The sequence below is a fragment of the Rattus norvegicus genome, chromosome 5 (genome assembly GCF_036323735.1).
Source record: "Rattus norvegicus strain BN/NHsdMcwi chromosome 5, GRCr8, whole genome shotgun sequence".
NCBI lineage: Eukaryota > Metazoa > Chordata > Mammalia > Rodentia > Muridae > Rattus > Rattus norvegicus.
In genome coordinates, this window is record NC_086023.1 from 9826794 (window position 1) to 9841892 (window position 15099).

The window sequence follows — 15099 nt, forward strand, 5'->3', positions numbered from 1 at the left end:
CAGTGGTTTCAACCTCATGAATTGCATGCAGTATGTGACATGTCTTACGGTAGGATAGAAACTGGAGATTTACATTCAAGATATCTGTCTCGATTCCAAGTTCACACTGTGATTGAGAGTCAACTGCTCATCTACAAGCTTGGCTTGCAGGATCGCCCCCACACTTACACCAGGTCTCACTAAGAGCACAAACCAATAGTAAGAAAGGCGCACCATCTGTTGAGCTTCCAGCCGCACTTCCTTTGAGTGTTTGTGGTCAAACATGCCAAGGTTATAAGAGGCTCTCAACCGTCACTCTGACCTTATGATGATTGAGTGGGTATAAGCATTTACTGCATTGGGGGAGGGTAAGAGCAGTTCTAGCCCATTTCATCAGGGTACTCCAGTAGGCCAGTGATGACAGTTGCTCTGTCTTCCTTTCTTTGATAGGGCAATGCTAAACCCACAAGAGGATCTAGTCACTTACAACCATTGTGCATATCTAACCCCACTTTTCCCTAACCGAGCTCAGGCAGCTGAGGGTGGCATAGAAACAAACACAGCTATGTTCCAAGAAAACCAGGTCTGCAACTTTCCGGATTTGTATTTCACACAATTTCCACATCTCACAGGCTTTCAGCATTTACACCAGAGACTGACAGACCCTATTCCATAGGCCAAACGTGCTCTGCAGCCTGCCTGATGTAACTTCTTTAAGCCAAGAGAGTTACCTCATTTTGTAAAGTTTTTCAAAACCAAAACAAGAATATGCGCCACAGGAAATGTAAGCCTAAAATATTGATTTTCTGCTCCTTAAGAAAAGGTTTATCCTCTCCTCTGAAAGTTGTTAGTTCTGATTCCTCTTCCTCATCCCTTTGGGGTATGGGGACCACAGATGGCAGCACTGTGACTGGCTATGAAATCAAGCCGTGTAAGCATCAGCTGTAGGAATTTGGAGCCTGGGGAAGCTCAGGCCAGCAAATTCATTAGAGACGGTGCAATGCCTTTTAGCAAACAGGCTTCATAGGTAATGGCGCCAACACAATTAAACTTTTCTCTTTGTCTTATGTAACCCAGGCTTGCCTCAAACATTGAAGACGACCTTAAACCTCTGATCTTTCTGCTTCCTCCTCCCAAGTTGTAGGACCATAGGTTTGGGCAGTGCTGGAGACCCAAGTATGCAGAGGCCTCCCATGTGCTTAGCAAGAAATCTACCAACTGTGCCATAGCCCAGCTCCATGATACATCAGTTATTCAGCGCTCCTGAGTGCATGTTGCAGGCTTTGTTTAAGAAATGGTTGGTGATGCAAAGGTTAGTGTATAAAGATTTCTGGGATTCTTGTCATTGTTAGCAGAGCTGCATGAGTGAGACATTGTGGACAGGACTGGAAGTAGACCATAGCTCTGCTATGATATCTCTCACTGTGCACAGAAAGAAACAGACCATGTATTTAGTAAACATGTAGCAGTCACAACGATTGTTCTCAACTCTGACCAGTGAGTGAACCCAAGTCATTTCCACATTCCCTGGGGACTCTAATCACCCTAGCAAAGAGCCCCAGCCTTATGTCTGGGGACCTGGAAGGACACAGATATCCCAAAGGATTTCTTCTTTATATGTTAATGTTAAATTGGGTCAAAATGAGAAGATAGCATATGGTTCTGTGGAATGGCATAGAATATAAAACCTTGAAACAAGCAGGACAGTAGTAGTACCTACCATTTTAACCATAGCACTTGTAAGTCAGAGGCAGGTGGATCGCTGAGCTAGAGGCCAGCCTGGTCTACAGAGTTTATACCAGGGCAGCCAAAAATCAATCAAACAAGCAAACAAGCAATAAAACAAAATAAAAGAAACTTAAATGAAGATATCAGTTTCTTCAACACCAGAGACATGCCCAACTGAATGAAACTCCTTTTCCTTTGTCCTCACCCTTGTCCCAATGCCACTCCCCTTTCCTTTATTTCCTATCAGCTTCCTCTTAACTCAGACCTTCAGGTCTGCATAGCATCCACAGGGGCACACTAACTGGTTGCCCTCATCAATACAGCATAATCACAACAGCTCCATACCATTGCTCTGGCCCACCATCACCAGCTATCTACCTTTCTCTGAAGCTTTGCAGAAACACCTTGGATCCCAGTCACTTCTGCCTCCTTGATGAGCCCATCTGAAAAGTGGGAGCAATCCTAGGAATTGCTGCAAAACAATGGGAAGCAGCCAAAACAATAATGAACAATAATGTATAAAAAAAAATAAAGCATAGAGGTTCATCCTTGCAGAAAATGAATCGCAGAAACTGTGCCAATATGGTAATAAGACTGGTGAAGCTTCATCCAACTTCTAAGGCTTATGCTGCTGTCTCAAACTTTTTCAATGAAGAAATTTGGCGGGGAAAAATTACATTACTCACCCAAGGAGGTACATATATTACCAGACAACACCAGGAATAAAACAGTCTTCAAATCGCCCCCTCACCCTCAAAGTGGGGAGAGGTGGGCAGAGTTTAGTTCGAAGATCTTATGCCATGAGCATTGAGATGCCATGAGCATGGGGACACCATGAGCATGGGGATGCCATGAGAAATAGCACACGCAGTACCGACACAATGGAAATGTGCAGCTGAGACTAATCTGAGACCAAAGAAAATCATTGTGCAGTGCTTAGCGTAGGAAGGAATAAAGGCCTAAAGAGTGGCTGTAACCCTAGAAAGGAAAAAGAGAGATAAGGAGAGTGGTCACAAATGGGATCTTGATAGGTCCTTTGATTGGATTTAGCTGTAGGTCTTGCCCTTGGCATCTGTGGGCCCTGAGTGTGGAGGCCAATTGGCTGAGTGCACACTACTGTTCTTCCCTTCCTCCCTCTTTATACCCTTACCTTGGCAATTGTCCCATGTTTGGGATTCATTGGGTTTTCTCCACAATTGAAATTAATCTTGACAATGGTGAAGGTTTTTCTCTTAATTCTCTACTAGGGTTTTATTTCCTTGATGTTGAAAGGGCATCTCTGAAGTAAAGCAAAAACTGAGCACAGGCTAGGGTCAGGTAAAATGACTATTGGGTTTTCTGTGTTCAACTCAATCAGGCAATAGTTCACCACAGTCTGCTTCTCGAAAGTGTGCAAGCTCTCATGCATTATTTCCTAGTTGACAATAGAACTACATCCAAATATCCAACATTCCAAACATAGCATTTCACTCCAGCTACCTGTGAGAGGGCCTCCTGACCCTGCACAAAGCCATCACCCCCTGGGTGCCTGTCAGGCAGAGGGAGAGACTTGGGACTTAGAAGTAGAACACACCACTTGAGTAACTTTTTTTTACAGTATTTTGTAAAAGAAATAGCATCTCACAATATTTTTTTCCTCTCAGATAAGTGAGCAGTTTACAAAGTGTGCCATCAAACTCCATCCAGCGAAAAACCAGCTTGGAGCTTTAAAGATAAACCTCTTCAGTACTCAGTGCCCATTCCTGTTTTCTGCCTCTTTTTCTCTCAAAACAAAAGCTCCTGCATAGAGGGAATTTTTAAATGGCATCCGGGCAGGCCCCTGTTTGTGGCTGTAATATCAGCATTCTAAACAAGGTATTGTTTAAGGGGCTTAAACACATATCTTTTTTCCTTTCATTTGATTGATATTCTCCCCCAAAGCTTTGTGATTGGTTCGAGCATGGCTTTCACATTGAGCTGACAAACCCTTGTGAGCCTGCTATGGCTCACCAGCCAGCAATGCCTGCTGCCCACATAGAGCCAGTGCAGACAGCATTTAACAGCCCCAGGAGACTCGCACAGATTTCAGAATAGCATATCCAGAGCCCCCGGTTGTAATTTCTGTAAAGTTCTACTGTCTTGTAGAAGCTCTCCTCACCTTAGGTTTAAGATGAATAAATCGCAACTTGAAGAATATGGTATGCTTTAGATAGACCTTAATGTGCTCTCCAAACAACAGAGTGATTGCTAGCAATTGGTGTAGCCTTGATTTGGAAGGAATAATAGGATGCACGTGTAGGAATGAGAGACACAATGGACAGCATTGAACATGGGAACATGATAACAATGTAAACAGCAAAATTCAGGGGGGGCTTGTTTTAATTTTATTTAGTTAACTTATGATTTATTCTGTAAGTTATTCTGGTTTTTAATTAACCATGGCTTATAAGTCAGAAGTTCATCTGAACTGGGAGAATTTTTTAGCTCCCCAAGCAATGAAAACTCTTCACTGACATTTCTATCTAAAGATAATAAATTTCTTATAATAAGGATTTTTATAAAGAAAATGAAATGACCTTTGGACTGCATAAATGCACTGTGATGTTTGGCCTTTATTCAATCAAACCGAAATAGCTCAGGGCGTACCTTTTAAGTGAGAATTCATACAAAGTTGTGGCGGTTGCTGGAGAAATGTCTAGGTTTAAGCTTTGTAGACAGAGGAGAAAGGATGTTTTTGCTTCTATGTACAGAAAATGTTCAGTGTCCCATTTGTAAAAGCCAAAAAAAAAAAGAAAAGAAAAAAGAAATGGGATTTCCTTCAAGTTTCTGACTTTTGTTGAATCTCGAGGGGCAGCAAGCACTGAGCCCAAAATTGTTTTCTTCCCCTTTGAGAAAATGAATAAAAACAAATTTCTGAGGCAGCCTGGGTCCCATAGGGGGTTGTGTTTACCACTAAAGATAGAGTGTAATGCGGCCTGAAGCTAGCTGGTGAGGAATGTTACATGTTTCTTGCTTTGGCTGTTTGTGACCTAGTGTTCAGTGTGCAACTCTTCTGTCTCCAGTAGTAGACGGCATCCAAGGGCTTGGCCAAGACCCCCTCGCTGGTCTTTTGTGCATTATTTGCGGCAATGCCTCTGATTAATGTCCTTTCACTGTTCTGGCCATGCAGGAAGCTCCAGAAGTGAGAACCCAAACTGAGCAAACACCAGTAGCAAAGAGAAGAAGGAAGGGGGTGACCCCTCGGCAGATGCTTTGATTGCTCCTCAATGTCAGGTCCTGTGGCAGTGGGGCCAGCTGGTTCTGGGTAGCCCTCAGGGTATAAAGGAATTACACTCCACAGAGATGAAGCTGCCAATGTATAGGAAAGTTATGTATTCTTGTACAAGGCTATATCAGCAAGACCAAGCACGTGGCTGCGTTGTCATTTCTTTAAAAAGCACCGAAATCCCCAGCTCCAAAAAAAAAAAAAAAAAAGAAAAAAGAAAAAGAAAAAGCACCGAAATCCATTTTCTGGTCATTTTACCAAGCTGTGCTCCACATAGAGTGACCAAGCAACTTCATGACATCGCTGCACAGCTGTTCAGTCAGTACATGAAAGAGCTCCTGTTGGCTCTTTCCTTTAGAGCATGAAAGCTAATCATAACAGCTGTGACGTAAAATAGTATAACTTGCTGATAAAGGCAAGAAGATTGGGGATGATGACCTAGCATCTCCAAACAGTGTAGTTAAGCTCAAATACTATGTGAAAACACTAGAATTTCAGCAAGGAGATGCCTGCAGCCATTTTCAGTGTGAATGAGCTAAGATGGGAGCAGGGACCTGATGTTAGTAATCAGAAACAAGCATGTCCCATAACAGTGAACCTAATGACCTTTCTATCCTAGGGCTGCAGGTTGCACTGTGTGAAATCTGCTGGTAATATCCTGTTGGAATTACTAAACTTTAAAACTCCAGTGACAGAATTTGTCTGATTAGAAATAGTGATGTACCCAATGTTTCGCCCTGTGTCACAGAGTAGCTTATCAAGGGTTAGTAATCATTAAAACATCCAGGAAATAAATCAGAAAAATGGGCTGCATGTAAGTGACCTGCCAAGGGCATAGACAAGACCTCAGCTCTATAGCTACCGTGGTCCCCAGAACACATACCTCCCCAGGTCTATTTTGTACTATCCTAGTCTGAGAGACGAATGGCCTGTACAGTTATAGGCACATAATCACAATATTTGTCCCGAAGAGAGTTCTTATAAAGGTGACTGTTGCCAATGGATGAATAAACTTTAATAGTCTGCTATGGGTGTAAAATGAAGCCAGTGTCACCCACATAACTCATAGTGAACCTGCAGAATATGCCGAGAACTAACACTGAGGCATCCTGTGTCCCTGGGTTAGCCATGAGAAGTACTTCCTAGAAGCCATGAATATCTGTGTAGTGTGAAATGTCTAGTGATGGAGATCAGATGATGACTCTGCTGGTGTGGATGCTGGAAGGGAGCAGGCTCTCGGAATGCCCCACCATCAAAAGCTAAATCCCAGTGGCCTTTGTGAGGTGGACTAGTATTACTGTGATTGCTGAAGAACACTTAGAGCCTCTGTAGCAAGTCGCCCCTGCAGTGAGATGAAGTCCCCATGGCCTGAGCTGCAGACATGTGCATTCCTGTTTCCAGGGAAGAACCCTGTACACTGAACCAAGCAGAGTTAACACAGGCAGAGCAAAGACTTAACCCCTGTGCTGTGCTAAGCCTCTCACTCTGGGAACAGATTACCCAAGTTCCAGCACTCATTTTTTCAGGAGGGTTTTTTTTTAAAAAACTTTGTAAAATAGCTTTAAGTATGATTAAAGATTTTTAAAAGTCTTTTTAATGCAAAGTGTCGTGAGCAAAGGAAAATCAAGACTCTTCCACATCCTGGCTGTTGTAATTCTTAGAATTGAAGCATATTCTATGGATCATGGACATTAACCTGTTGCCAGGTTTGAGAAGAATTCTCTATTTTCTCATTTTCTGGGTTGCCTTTTAATTCAGTTGGTTGTGCCCTTGAACACACATGTGATTCTAATTTTAAGGATGGCAAATCTCTCTGTTTCCTTTTGTTGCATGTTTGGTGCCACATCAAGAAACACTGTTGCTTGAAGTGTTGCTGTATCCATGGACTTGAAGACTTTCTTCTAAATGACTTACAATTTAGGTCTTTGATTTAGTGTGAGTTACTGTCTGTATGTGTTAAGGCAAAGACCCAGCTTCGTTCTACTGCATCTGGCTATCCAGATGTGCTGGAGACTATTGAAAGGACTTAACACCACTGCCGCAAATAATTTGGCTATATGGACAGGGATTTATTTCTGCCCTTTTAATAATAATAAATAAGTAAAATTCTACTTATTTTGAAAATACAATTTTACTTTGTTTACTGTGGTCTTGTAATATATTTTAAAGTTTTAACTGTGTAAGACTGCTGACTTTGTTGGTTTTTTTTCCAAGATTGTTTTTGACTACTTAAGTTCACCTGAGGGTTCTTGAACATTTTAGGATGGTTTCTTTTTTATTTATACAAAAATAATTATTGATAGTGAGTGGACTAAATCTATAAATCACTATGTATTAACATATTAACATCTTGATGTTTTGTCTTAGATCTATGAACATGGGATTATTTTTTCTATGTATTTCTTTTTTTTACTTAATTTTTTTATTTTTAGTTTCTACTTCACAAGTGTTGTTTTTCTCCTTGGTTTCTTCACAGTTACTTGTTTACTTTTATAGTTTTTATTGTAAATGAAATAATTTTCTTAGTTTCTGTCCCTGACTATTAGTGTATGGAAACACAATTAATTTTCATGTTAATGTGAACCTTGAAACTGCTGAATTCATTATTTCTAGCATTTTTCAGGCTATTTGGGCTGTTCTCCATTTATAAGTAAGAGACTGCAGACATCTTCATTTGTCCTTCTAGTATAGCTAGCTGCTTTTCTCAGGCCTTTCAGTGAAAGCAGTGTCCTTGCCTTCTCGATGATCCTAGAGCATGTCTGGATCTTAACCATTGAGTGTGATGTCAGCTGTGAACTTGAGGGGAATTACCATTAAGTCCAGGCCGCTCTCTCTGACCCTTAGTTTTGCAGTGTCTTTGTTCAGTGTTTTTATTCATTTATTTTTGCAGTTCATTCTTTTTTTTTTTTTTTTGGCTTTCAATCTGTGTGTTCTTATTAAATCCTTTTTTATATTTTCTGTCTAAAATTAAAATGGTTTCTGTTGAAGGGACTGGCTCATCTGCCTTCTAAGAATGGGTTTTTTTGATTCCATCTCTTTGAGATAAGTTCCTTCACCATGTGTATTTTAAAAACTGCTGGCTAGAACTAGAAGCTTAACCAGATTTGCTTTTCCTTTTACCTTCCCTCCTCTTTCTCTCTCCCTCCCTCCTCTTCTGTTTCCTTCCTTCCTCCCTCCCTCCCTCCCTCCCCTCCCCTCCCTCCCTCCCTCCCCTCCCCTCCCTCCCTCCCTCCCCTCCCCTCACTCCTCCCCCCTCTCTTCCTCCCTCCCTCCCTCCCTCCCTTCCTCCCTCCTCTCCCCTCCCTTCCTCCCTTCCTCCCTTCCTTCCTTCCTTCCTTCTTTCCTTCCTTCCTTCCTTCCTTCCTTCCTCCATTAGGATTTAGATGCCTTTTGTTTGAGTTACTCCTCCAGTAAGAAATACAGATGTCTGCTTGTTATAGTGAGGCCAGTTTTTAGCTTATACAGTCTCCCCCAGCAGTCCATTATGAGGTGTTTCTTGCTTAGCCTTTCTAAGAACTCTTTTAATAACCCCTTTTCAAAACTGGTTATCTTCATAGGCTGACAGGGGTCACATGTCTTTATGTCTTTCCAATGACAATAGCTTACCAGTAATCATTTCAAATTAGGGAGCAACTGTGCCCAATCTCTAGGTAAACCTGATGCCTGGCAGCCACTTATGACTGCTGATCTATTGAATTCCAGGTGCTGATCTGACCACAGGCATTTCTCTGGAGGTAGTTTCCTTACAAGCTTCAATGAGAGAACAAGTGTCCCACAAAGTGCATCCACACACTAATCCTGATCAGGAGGAGAAATCACTAATGTTCCTGCGAGAGTCAGGGAATGAGATAGCTTCATCCGTGCTCAGTTAGCTGCAACAGCTAGAATGGCCATTTGTGGAGAATAACATTACCGACAGCGAAACTGCTCTAGAATCATGAATTGCTAATGATCTACAAGGAAAGAATCATTCTGAAATGGTTCAGACTTTTTCAAGGCTTCTTCATTGAAAGTCCCTCAGTAGTTATTGTTGTAGGGCTACATCACCAACAGGAAATAGTTAAGAAGCAGAAGGAGAAGAGGAGTCAACCAAGGAGAGAAAACCAGTACAAGGAAACGATGCTACTTGACTCTGCACACAAACATATCTGTTGGTGTTTTGTTTTGTTTTGTTTTTCTAAATCAGCATATGCTGTGTTAGATACGCTCTTGATAGTTTTAGGGTGAAATATATTGTGATCTCCTTTCCCTGTGTCATCTTTTGCTTCTCAAGTGTCCTTTGGCCCCTCCCCCATTCTTTATCACAGAATATTACCCTGTCTTGGTCTTCTTCAGGAGTGAATTTTAAATTTTATCTACGAGTCTCATATACATGTACATATCTACATATACCTTTTTTTTATGAACACATGTAGATTTCGTTGACAAGACTTCTTTTCCTAAAGCCTATATCTTCAGGGTATTGGACACCATTGCCACCATCCTGGAGTTACGCCACCCACATGCTGATAAATAGCTGTGTGCCCTAAAGTTTGGCTGGCATCTTTTGGGAGAAAGCATGGCAATTGCTGGTTATGCTGAATATCTCAACTGAGATTCCACCTAAAACAGCATTCTGTCGACTAGGCTCTGAAAAACATTGATATTCTCAAAATGTTGGCATGAAAAGTGGTGTACAATATTTTGAGGAATGTCCCTTGCTATGATAACTACAATAAAATTGAACTCATGATTCACTAAACATTAGCATTAACTCTTATAGGCCATCTTATAGACCATGATTCTTGGTTTTTTAACACTGCAGTAAATCCCTAGATAGTCTGTTTATAAAGAGAGGGGGTATATTCTGTTTGAGGATTTGGAAGCAGCCATCCAAGAATGATTTGCAGCATTGTTTGGGATAGGCAGCACATTTTAGGGGAATTTAACAAAAATTGATGAGTCTTCATTTGCCTGGTAAATGAAGAAGAGGGTCTCACTTTTCACTTTTAAATACATGCCTGACATACTTGAGGACCTCCTAGTTGGTCCAACCTCTTAAAGGTTCCACTATTGGTCTTCTAGCATATAACCCTGTGGATGAAGATTTTACCATGTGACTTTAGAGAACTCTCAAGGTCCATAGAAATGATTCATTGGCTCCTCTCTAATGAAATTTAGAGGACAGGCCTTCTTAGAACAGCTCTTGCTTAAACTTCCCATTCAGATTGAATATGGAATATGATGTATTTACTGCAGCCATGGCCTGCAGTCCTGTGTTTGGACAATCACAAAGCTATGGTTATAATATTAGTGGTAGAAATGACAGCAGTCTTTGGAATGGCCTTGGCTTCTTGTAATCTGTCACATACCAGTACAGAACTTCACATGTATTTCCAAATTTAATTGGCAAATAAAATAATTTTTCTCTTATGTTACTGTAGAGCCTGGTGGGAAAAAACAAATAGCATTGAATCATTCTTGGGGAAAGGCATGAAGACATAGTTGATCAGAAAACAGAATTAATTAATGTAGGAAAACTCTGGGAACAGGTGCCTTGGTGGCAGATCCTTTGCCTCAGGCATATGGTGAGAATTTTCATCAGAACCACTTGCTTTTATTATGTGATAATTAAATATATCGAAACACATAACATCCTCAAATTCATATGTTTATGTATTTGAATTTATATACGTCTGAATTGATGTAATTAAGTTATATTTACAGAACAAATTAACTATATCTACTATAACAAATAGTTAAATATAGCCAAAATATAGTAGGTATCAGTCTTCAAACTACCTACCTTTTGAAGAAAGTATTTTGTGACAAACCAAAAATAAGGCATACACTGAAGAAGTAAACAAAAATAAGATATTTATGAGTCTTTGGTTTTGGATATAATGTTTGGGTATTTGTTTTTTAAAAGTAGGAGAGGGATAGCTTACGGGACAGATTCCAGTGACAGATACAATGAAACATAGCCATGGCTGAAGCAAAACCACAAATAAAGACATAGAAGAAGGTAGGTTGTCCGGAAAGTTCATGTTGAAGCATTGCGTCACAGTGCTGTGGCTGGCCTGCTTTAGGGATGGAATGTTGTTTATTGAAGTGCCATAGTTTGGGGTTGGTAGGATACTACTCCTGTAAAGAAGGGATGCATCAGGCATGGGGAAATATGATGAACTTGACTTGACAGACATTGAGATTCAGATGCTTTATAGCCGGGGGAACAATAGCTCAGAAATCTGTGATCCTATAGTCAATATCTCAAGTCTGATATCATTGGGGCCAGGAGACTCTGGGTCTCATGGTGGCCTGAATTGACTGTAGAGTAGCTGAGACCCAAGGATGAGTACCAAATGATTGATAGATGAGCAGATTCTAACCAAATGATAGACAATCTGATTCTAAGTAGATGCACAGTAAAGACCAATGCTGTCCTTGACACCAGGAGAGGATGGACAGCAGTGGCCAATGCCTCAGAAACTGAACAAGGGAAACATTTGGTAATGAGTTCTTCCTACAAGGAGATGTTACTTGTTACTTCTTACAATGAGAGGGCAAAGCTAGAAATTTTTCACAAGTGGTAAGAGGAAAAGCAGTGCTTTAGAAATGCCAGAGAAGAGAGAAAGGACAGTAATGGCGAATGCCTCTTAGGGACAATGGAAACATTTGGTAATGAGTCTTTCTTAAAGTGAGATATTACTTTGACAACAGGGCAAAGCTCTGAATTTTTCATAACTGCAGCCCTGGAATCTGTTATTGCAAGAGAAGTGCATATTTCAAGAAAAGTGAAATTATGCCAAAGACATGGTGATTCCCATGTCTCACTTTTGGTCCAAGAATGTGGAGAGTTTGTTTGTCTTGTTTTGTTTCTTCTGAATTTTCTGAAATAGTTCATCCAGCTAAGACTAATTTATTAATGGTCCAGGATTAGGTCTCTTCATGTCTAATTTACATCAGGCATGTTTTTTAAAAAGGTGTAAAGGTATTAAAATGAGATTTATTATGATAGGAAAACAAATCTGTCCTGAGATAATATCGGGTGGTCAAATTGTATAGGCAAATCCAAGCAAGCTGCCTGTCTCCCCTCTTGCTCGTCTCCTCTGGGTGAAGCAGGTGAGGTAGCTTTGCACTTGGTGGGTCAGTTTCCATGCAAAAATCTTAAGAATGTTGGGGTGTCAAGGAAGAGGGACCTTCGGGACTCTACTTGGTAAACTGTAGAGTAAGCTTGGAAAACATCAGAGGATGCTCCAGGTAGCAAGAAATGGTAGGTTTGCCAAACTTGTATTTCATTTAATATTTTTATTTCTGTAACAGCTGAGGAGGGTCTAGATTTGGGAGAGAGATGGGGAGAAGAAATAGAACACAGGAGAGAGGAAGGGAAGGGAGAGGAGATCATGGTTTTGTAGCTTCTTTAACATCTTTAAAAGATGTCCAAGAATACTATTCTCCACAGACCTCCTTCCTAGTCGAGATTTCTCTCCTGTTTGCTAACTGCCACAGTGTATTTTTGCTGTAGAAAATGTTTCTGAAACAGTAACATAAATTGGCGGGTATAAAACCATGAAAGAAAGACATTAATAACAAGCAAGCTGTCTCTGTAATTTATGAAGAAACGTTAAAGTGTACTACATGCTAACAAGCAATAGAGTAATTCTTCTGATGCCCACGTAAATAAGTAACCATATCAGAAGAAATAAGGCTTTTTAGCAGCAGCAGTACTATGACGTACATATATTTCACGGTTGGCAATTAAATAGATATGGTAAGTCTCTACCCTTGCCACATAAAAAGACTTGCTGGCAGGGCTCTGCAGCAAGACTGTGTTTTCATTGGCCTAAACAACTACTGCTGTGGTTCTCAACCTGTGAATCTTAACCCCTTTGGTCTCAAATGACCCTTTCATAGGGTCATATTTGAGATATTTACAGTATAATTTGTAACAGTAGCAAAATTACATGTTATATAGTAGCAATGAAAATGAAGTTATAAAGTAACAATGAAGTAATTTTGTACTGCACCCTGAAGAGGTGTGTTAAAGGGTCATAGCATTAGGAAGATTGAGAACCAGTGGTCTAGGGCCTCTGTACACCACAGTCTGATGTTCTGTTTTAGAAACACCTGTTTGACCTGTCCTAGCTAATCAGTTCTGTTCTGGTTTCTTCTGGGATATGTATTGACAGAATCTGTGTGCACAGTTTCCTCTGAACCAAGAGTAAATGAGTTAGTTGCTTGTTTTACTTACTTGTGAACTGTATTTACATCCTTGTACAACATGAGACCTTGCTTAGATATTAGGAGGCATTAAACAAGGAAGATGTCAGGAATGCAAACAGTCCAAATGACCTGACCAGAAGTGTGTGGGAGGTGCTTTCATTTCTCCAACCCTCCACTGTACTGCCTTCTGTCTCTTTTCCACTGTCAGTCAATTAGCAGAGCAGGAGAGGCTAGGGCTACCATCCTTCCACATTTGCAACTTCCTGTCTATCACTACAAAGGTAGGAAGTAACCAGTGCTGGGTAGATCTAACAATGTGGGCGGAGCTAGCAAAGTGGGTGGTGCTAGTAGGATAGAGTCACACCTGCTCAGCAGATTTTCCTGAGAGGAGCGCAGTCTAAGTCCCATCCTTCCTTCCCAGCTTCCTTTTCTCTGCTAAGTGTATAGAGATGGTGCAATCGTGGCAAATTGAGAGGCAAGACTCTAATTGTGATTGTTGCTCTGTTATCCCATGGGAAAGCAGAAGACACTAGCTGGTCACTCTGGGGCTCCTTGTCTATGCTTGGTACAGGCTCCAAAGAAGGAGTTGCTGAGTCCTGTGGTAGATCCTCCAGGACATGCGTTACTCGTGGACAGTGTTCAAAGCTGTCAGCAGGTCTCGAGATCAGCAACAGAATGTGTAAATAGTGCAAGGAGTGCAGTGCTTGTCCTCCATGATAGAGGTGACACTGTTTCTTTGAATTTTAGATTCTTGACTCAAAGAATGAGACACAGGTTACCCCCTGCTGCAAGGGTGGCCCACCTGAAGGAATAATTTGTATATTTACAGTTCTCCTGTTAGGTAGACTCTGTATTTATTCCAAATGTTTATTGAAGTAATAAAATACAATTACATGATATTACTATAAGAAATTACTGTTCTTTGGAAAAAGCTAAAATAGTATACACAAAGTGGTTATTGGAGTGCCAATAAAAGCTTTAGAAACTGATTAAATATATTCATTGTAATACTTTCTAACTAGAATTTTTCTACTTAGATTAAATGATCATAACCAGAAAGCATATTGGTTCTGGAATTTCACATATTAAAAATGTAGTATCATCATAAAAAATAACACTATCTCCATGTCCCCCCAAGTTCATCATTGCCAGTAGATATTATTAAGATAGAGGTGTTAGGACAGATGGACTGTCCAGGACCTGAAGCATTGTAAAGCAGTGACTGGATCCGCTTGGCTTAGTACTTCCTTCCGTATGGTACTGACTATGTGGTGCCTGGACGTGTTCCAGCTGATCATGACACCAAGTGGTCAGACAAGCCACCACTTCCTTTGTTGAGTAGACTTGAGTCTGGCAGGCAGTCTGATTACACGCAAACATGAAGGTGACTTATCACCTATGTTGCCTCTCTGAACATAATCTAGACTGTATTTTCTGATATTTGGATAGTAAGTGCAGATATTCTTTACGGATCGTGGCATAAATTCCCTCTACTTCATCTGTCTAAGACCCCTACACTTGACTGCAAGCTTTTTCTTTATGATGCTTAGTAACGTATGTACTTGGAGCTCCTTTCCTATAGGAGGTCCCTGAAGCCTCCACGTAGAATCAACAATTCACAACATGGCTGAGCTGACTTCCGGCTCTCCTGAAATGGCACATGCTCTCCACCTTTCCAGTCACTGCCTCCCTGTGAAACGAAATGACCATACAAATTCCTGACCTGTACAATTCTCCTTTTAGGATCCGCCTACTTCTGTTTCCCTTGGACTGCGAATGGAAGAGATGATTTTCAACTTGGCAGACACACATCTATTTTTCAATGACCTAGAAGTAAGTCGGAATTGTTTTAGAACGTATCTGAAAATAAGTGATTGGTTCTGGAGAAATTATTGGATCTTGCTCTTTTAAAATATGTAATTAGAATATTGAGACAAAGTGCTTTT

The 15099-nt window shown here is 40.7% G+C and overlaps 1 protein-coding gene across 16 annotated transcripts in view; it reads left to right on the top strand.

Annotated features, from left to right (window-relative positions):
- Eya1 (EYA transcriptional coactivator and phosphatase 1) overlaps window positions 1–15099 on the top strand; it is a 238011-nt gene that overhangs the window by 180195 nt on the left and 42717 nt on the right. For all 16 annotated transcript variants that reach the window (XR_010066461.1, XM_039110907.2, XM_039110905.2 and 13 more), the window contains one exon: window positions 14897–14986. Coding sequence is in view for 15 of the 16 variants with exons in the window: in XM_039110907.2 (XP_038966835.1) it covers window positions 14897–14986 (90 nt within the window). In the remaining variant the exon portion in view is untranslated. The remainder of the gene's footprint in view (window positions 1–14896; window positions 14987–15099) is intronic.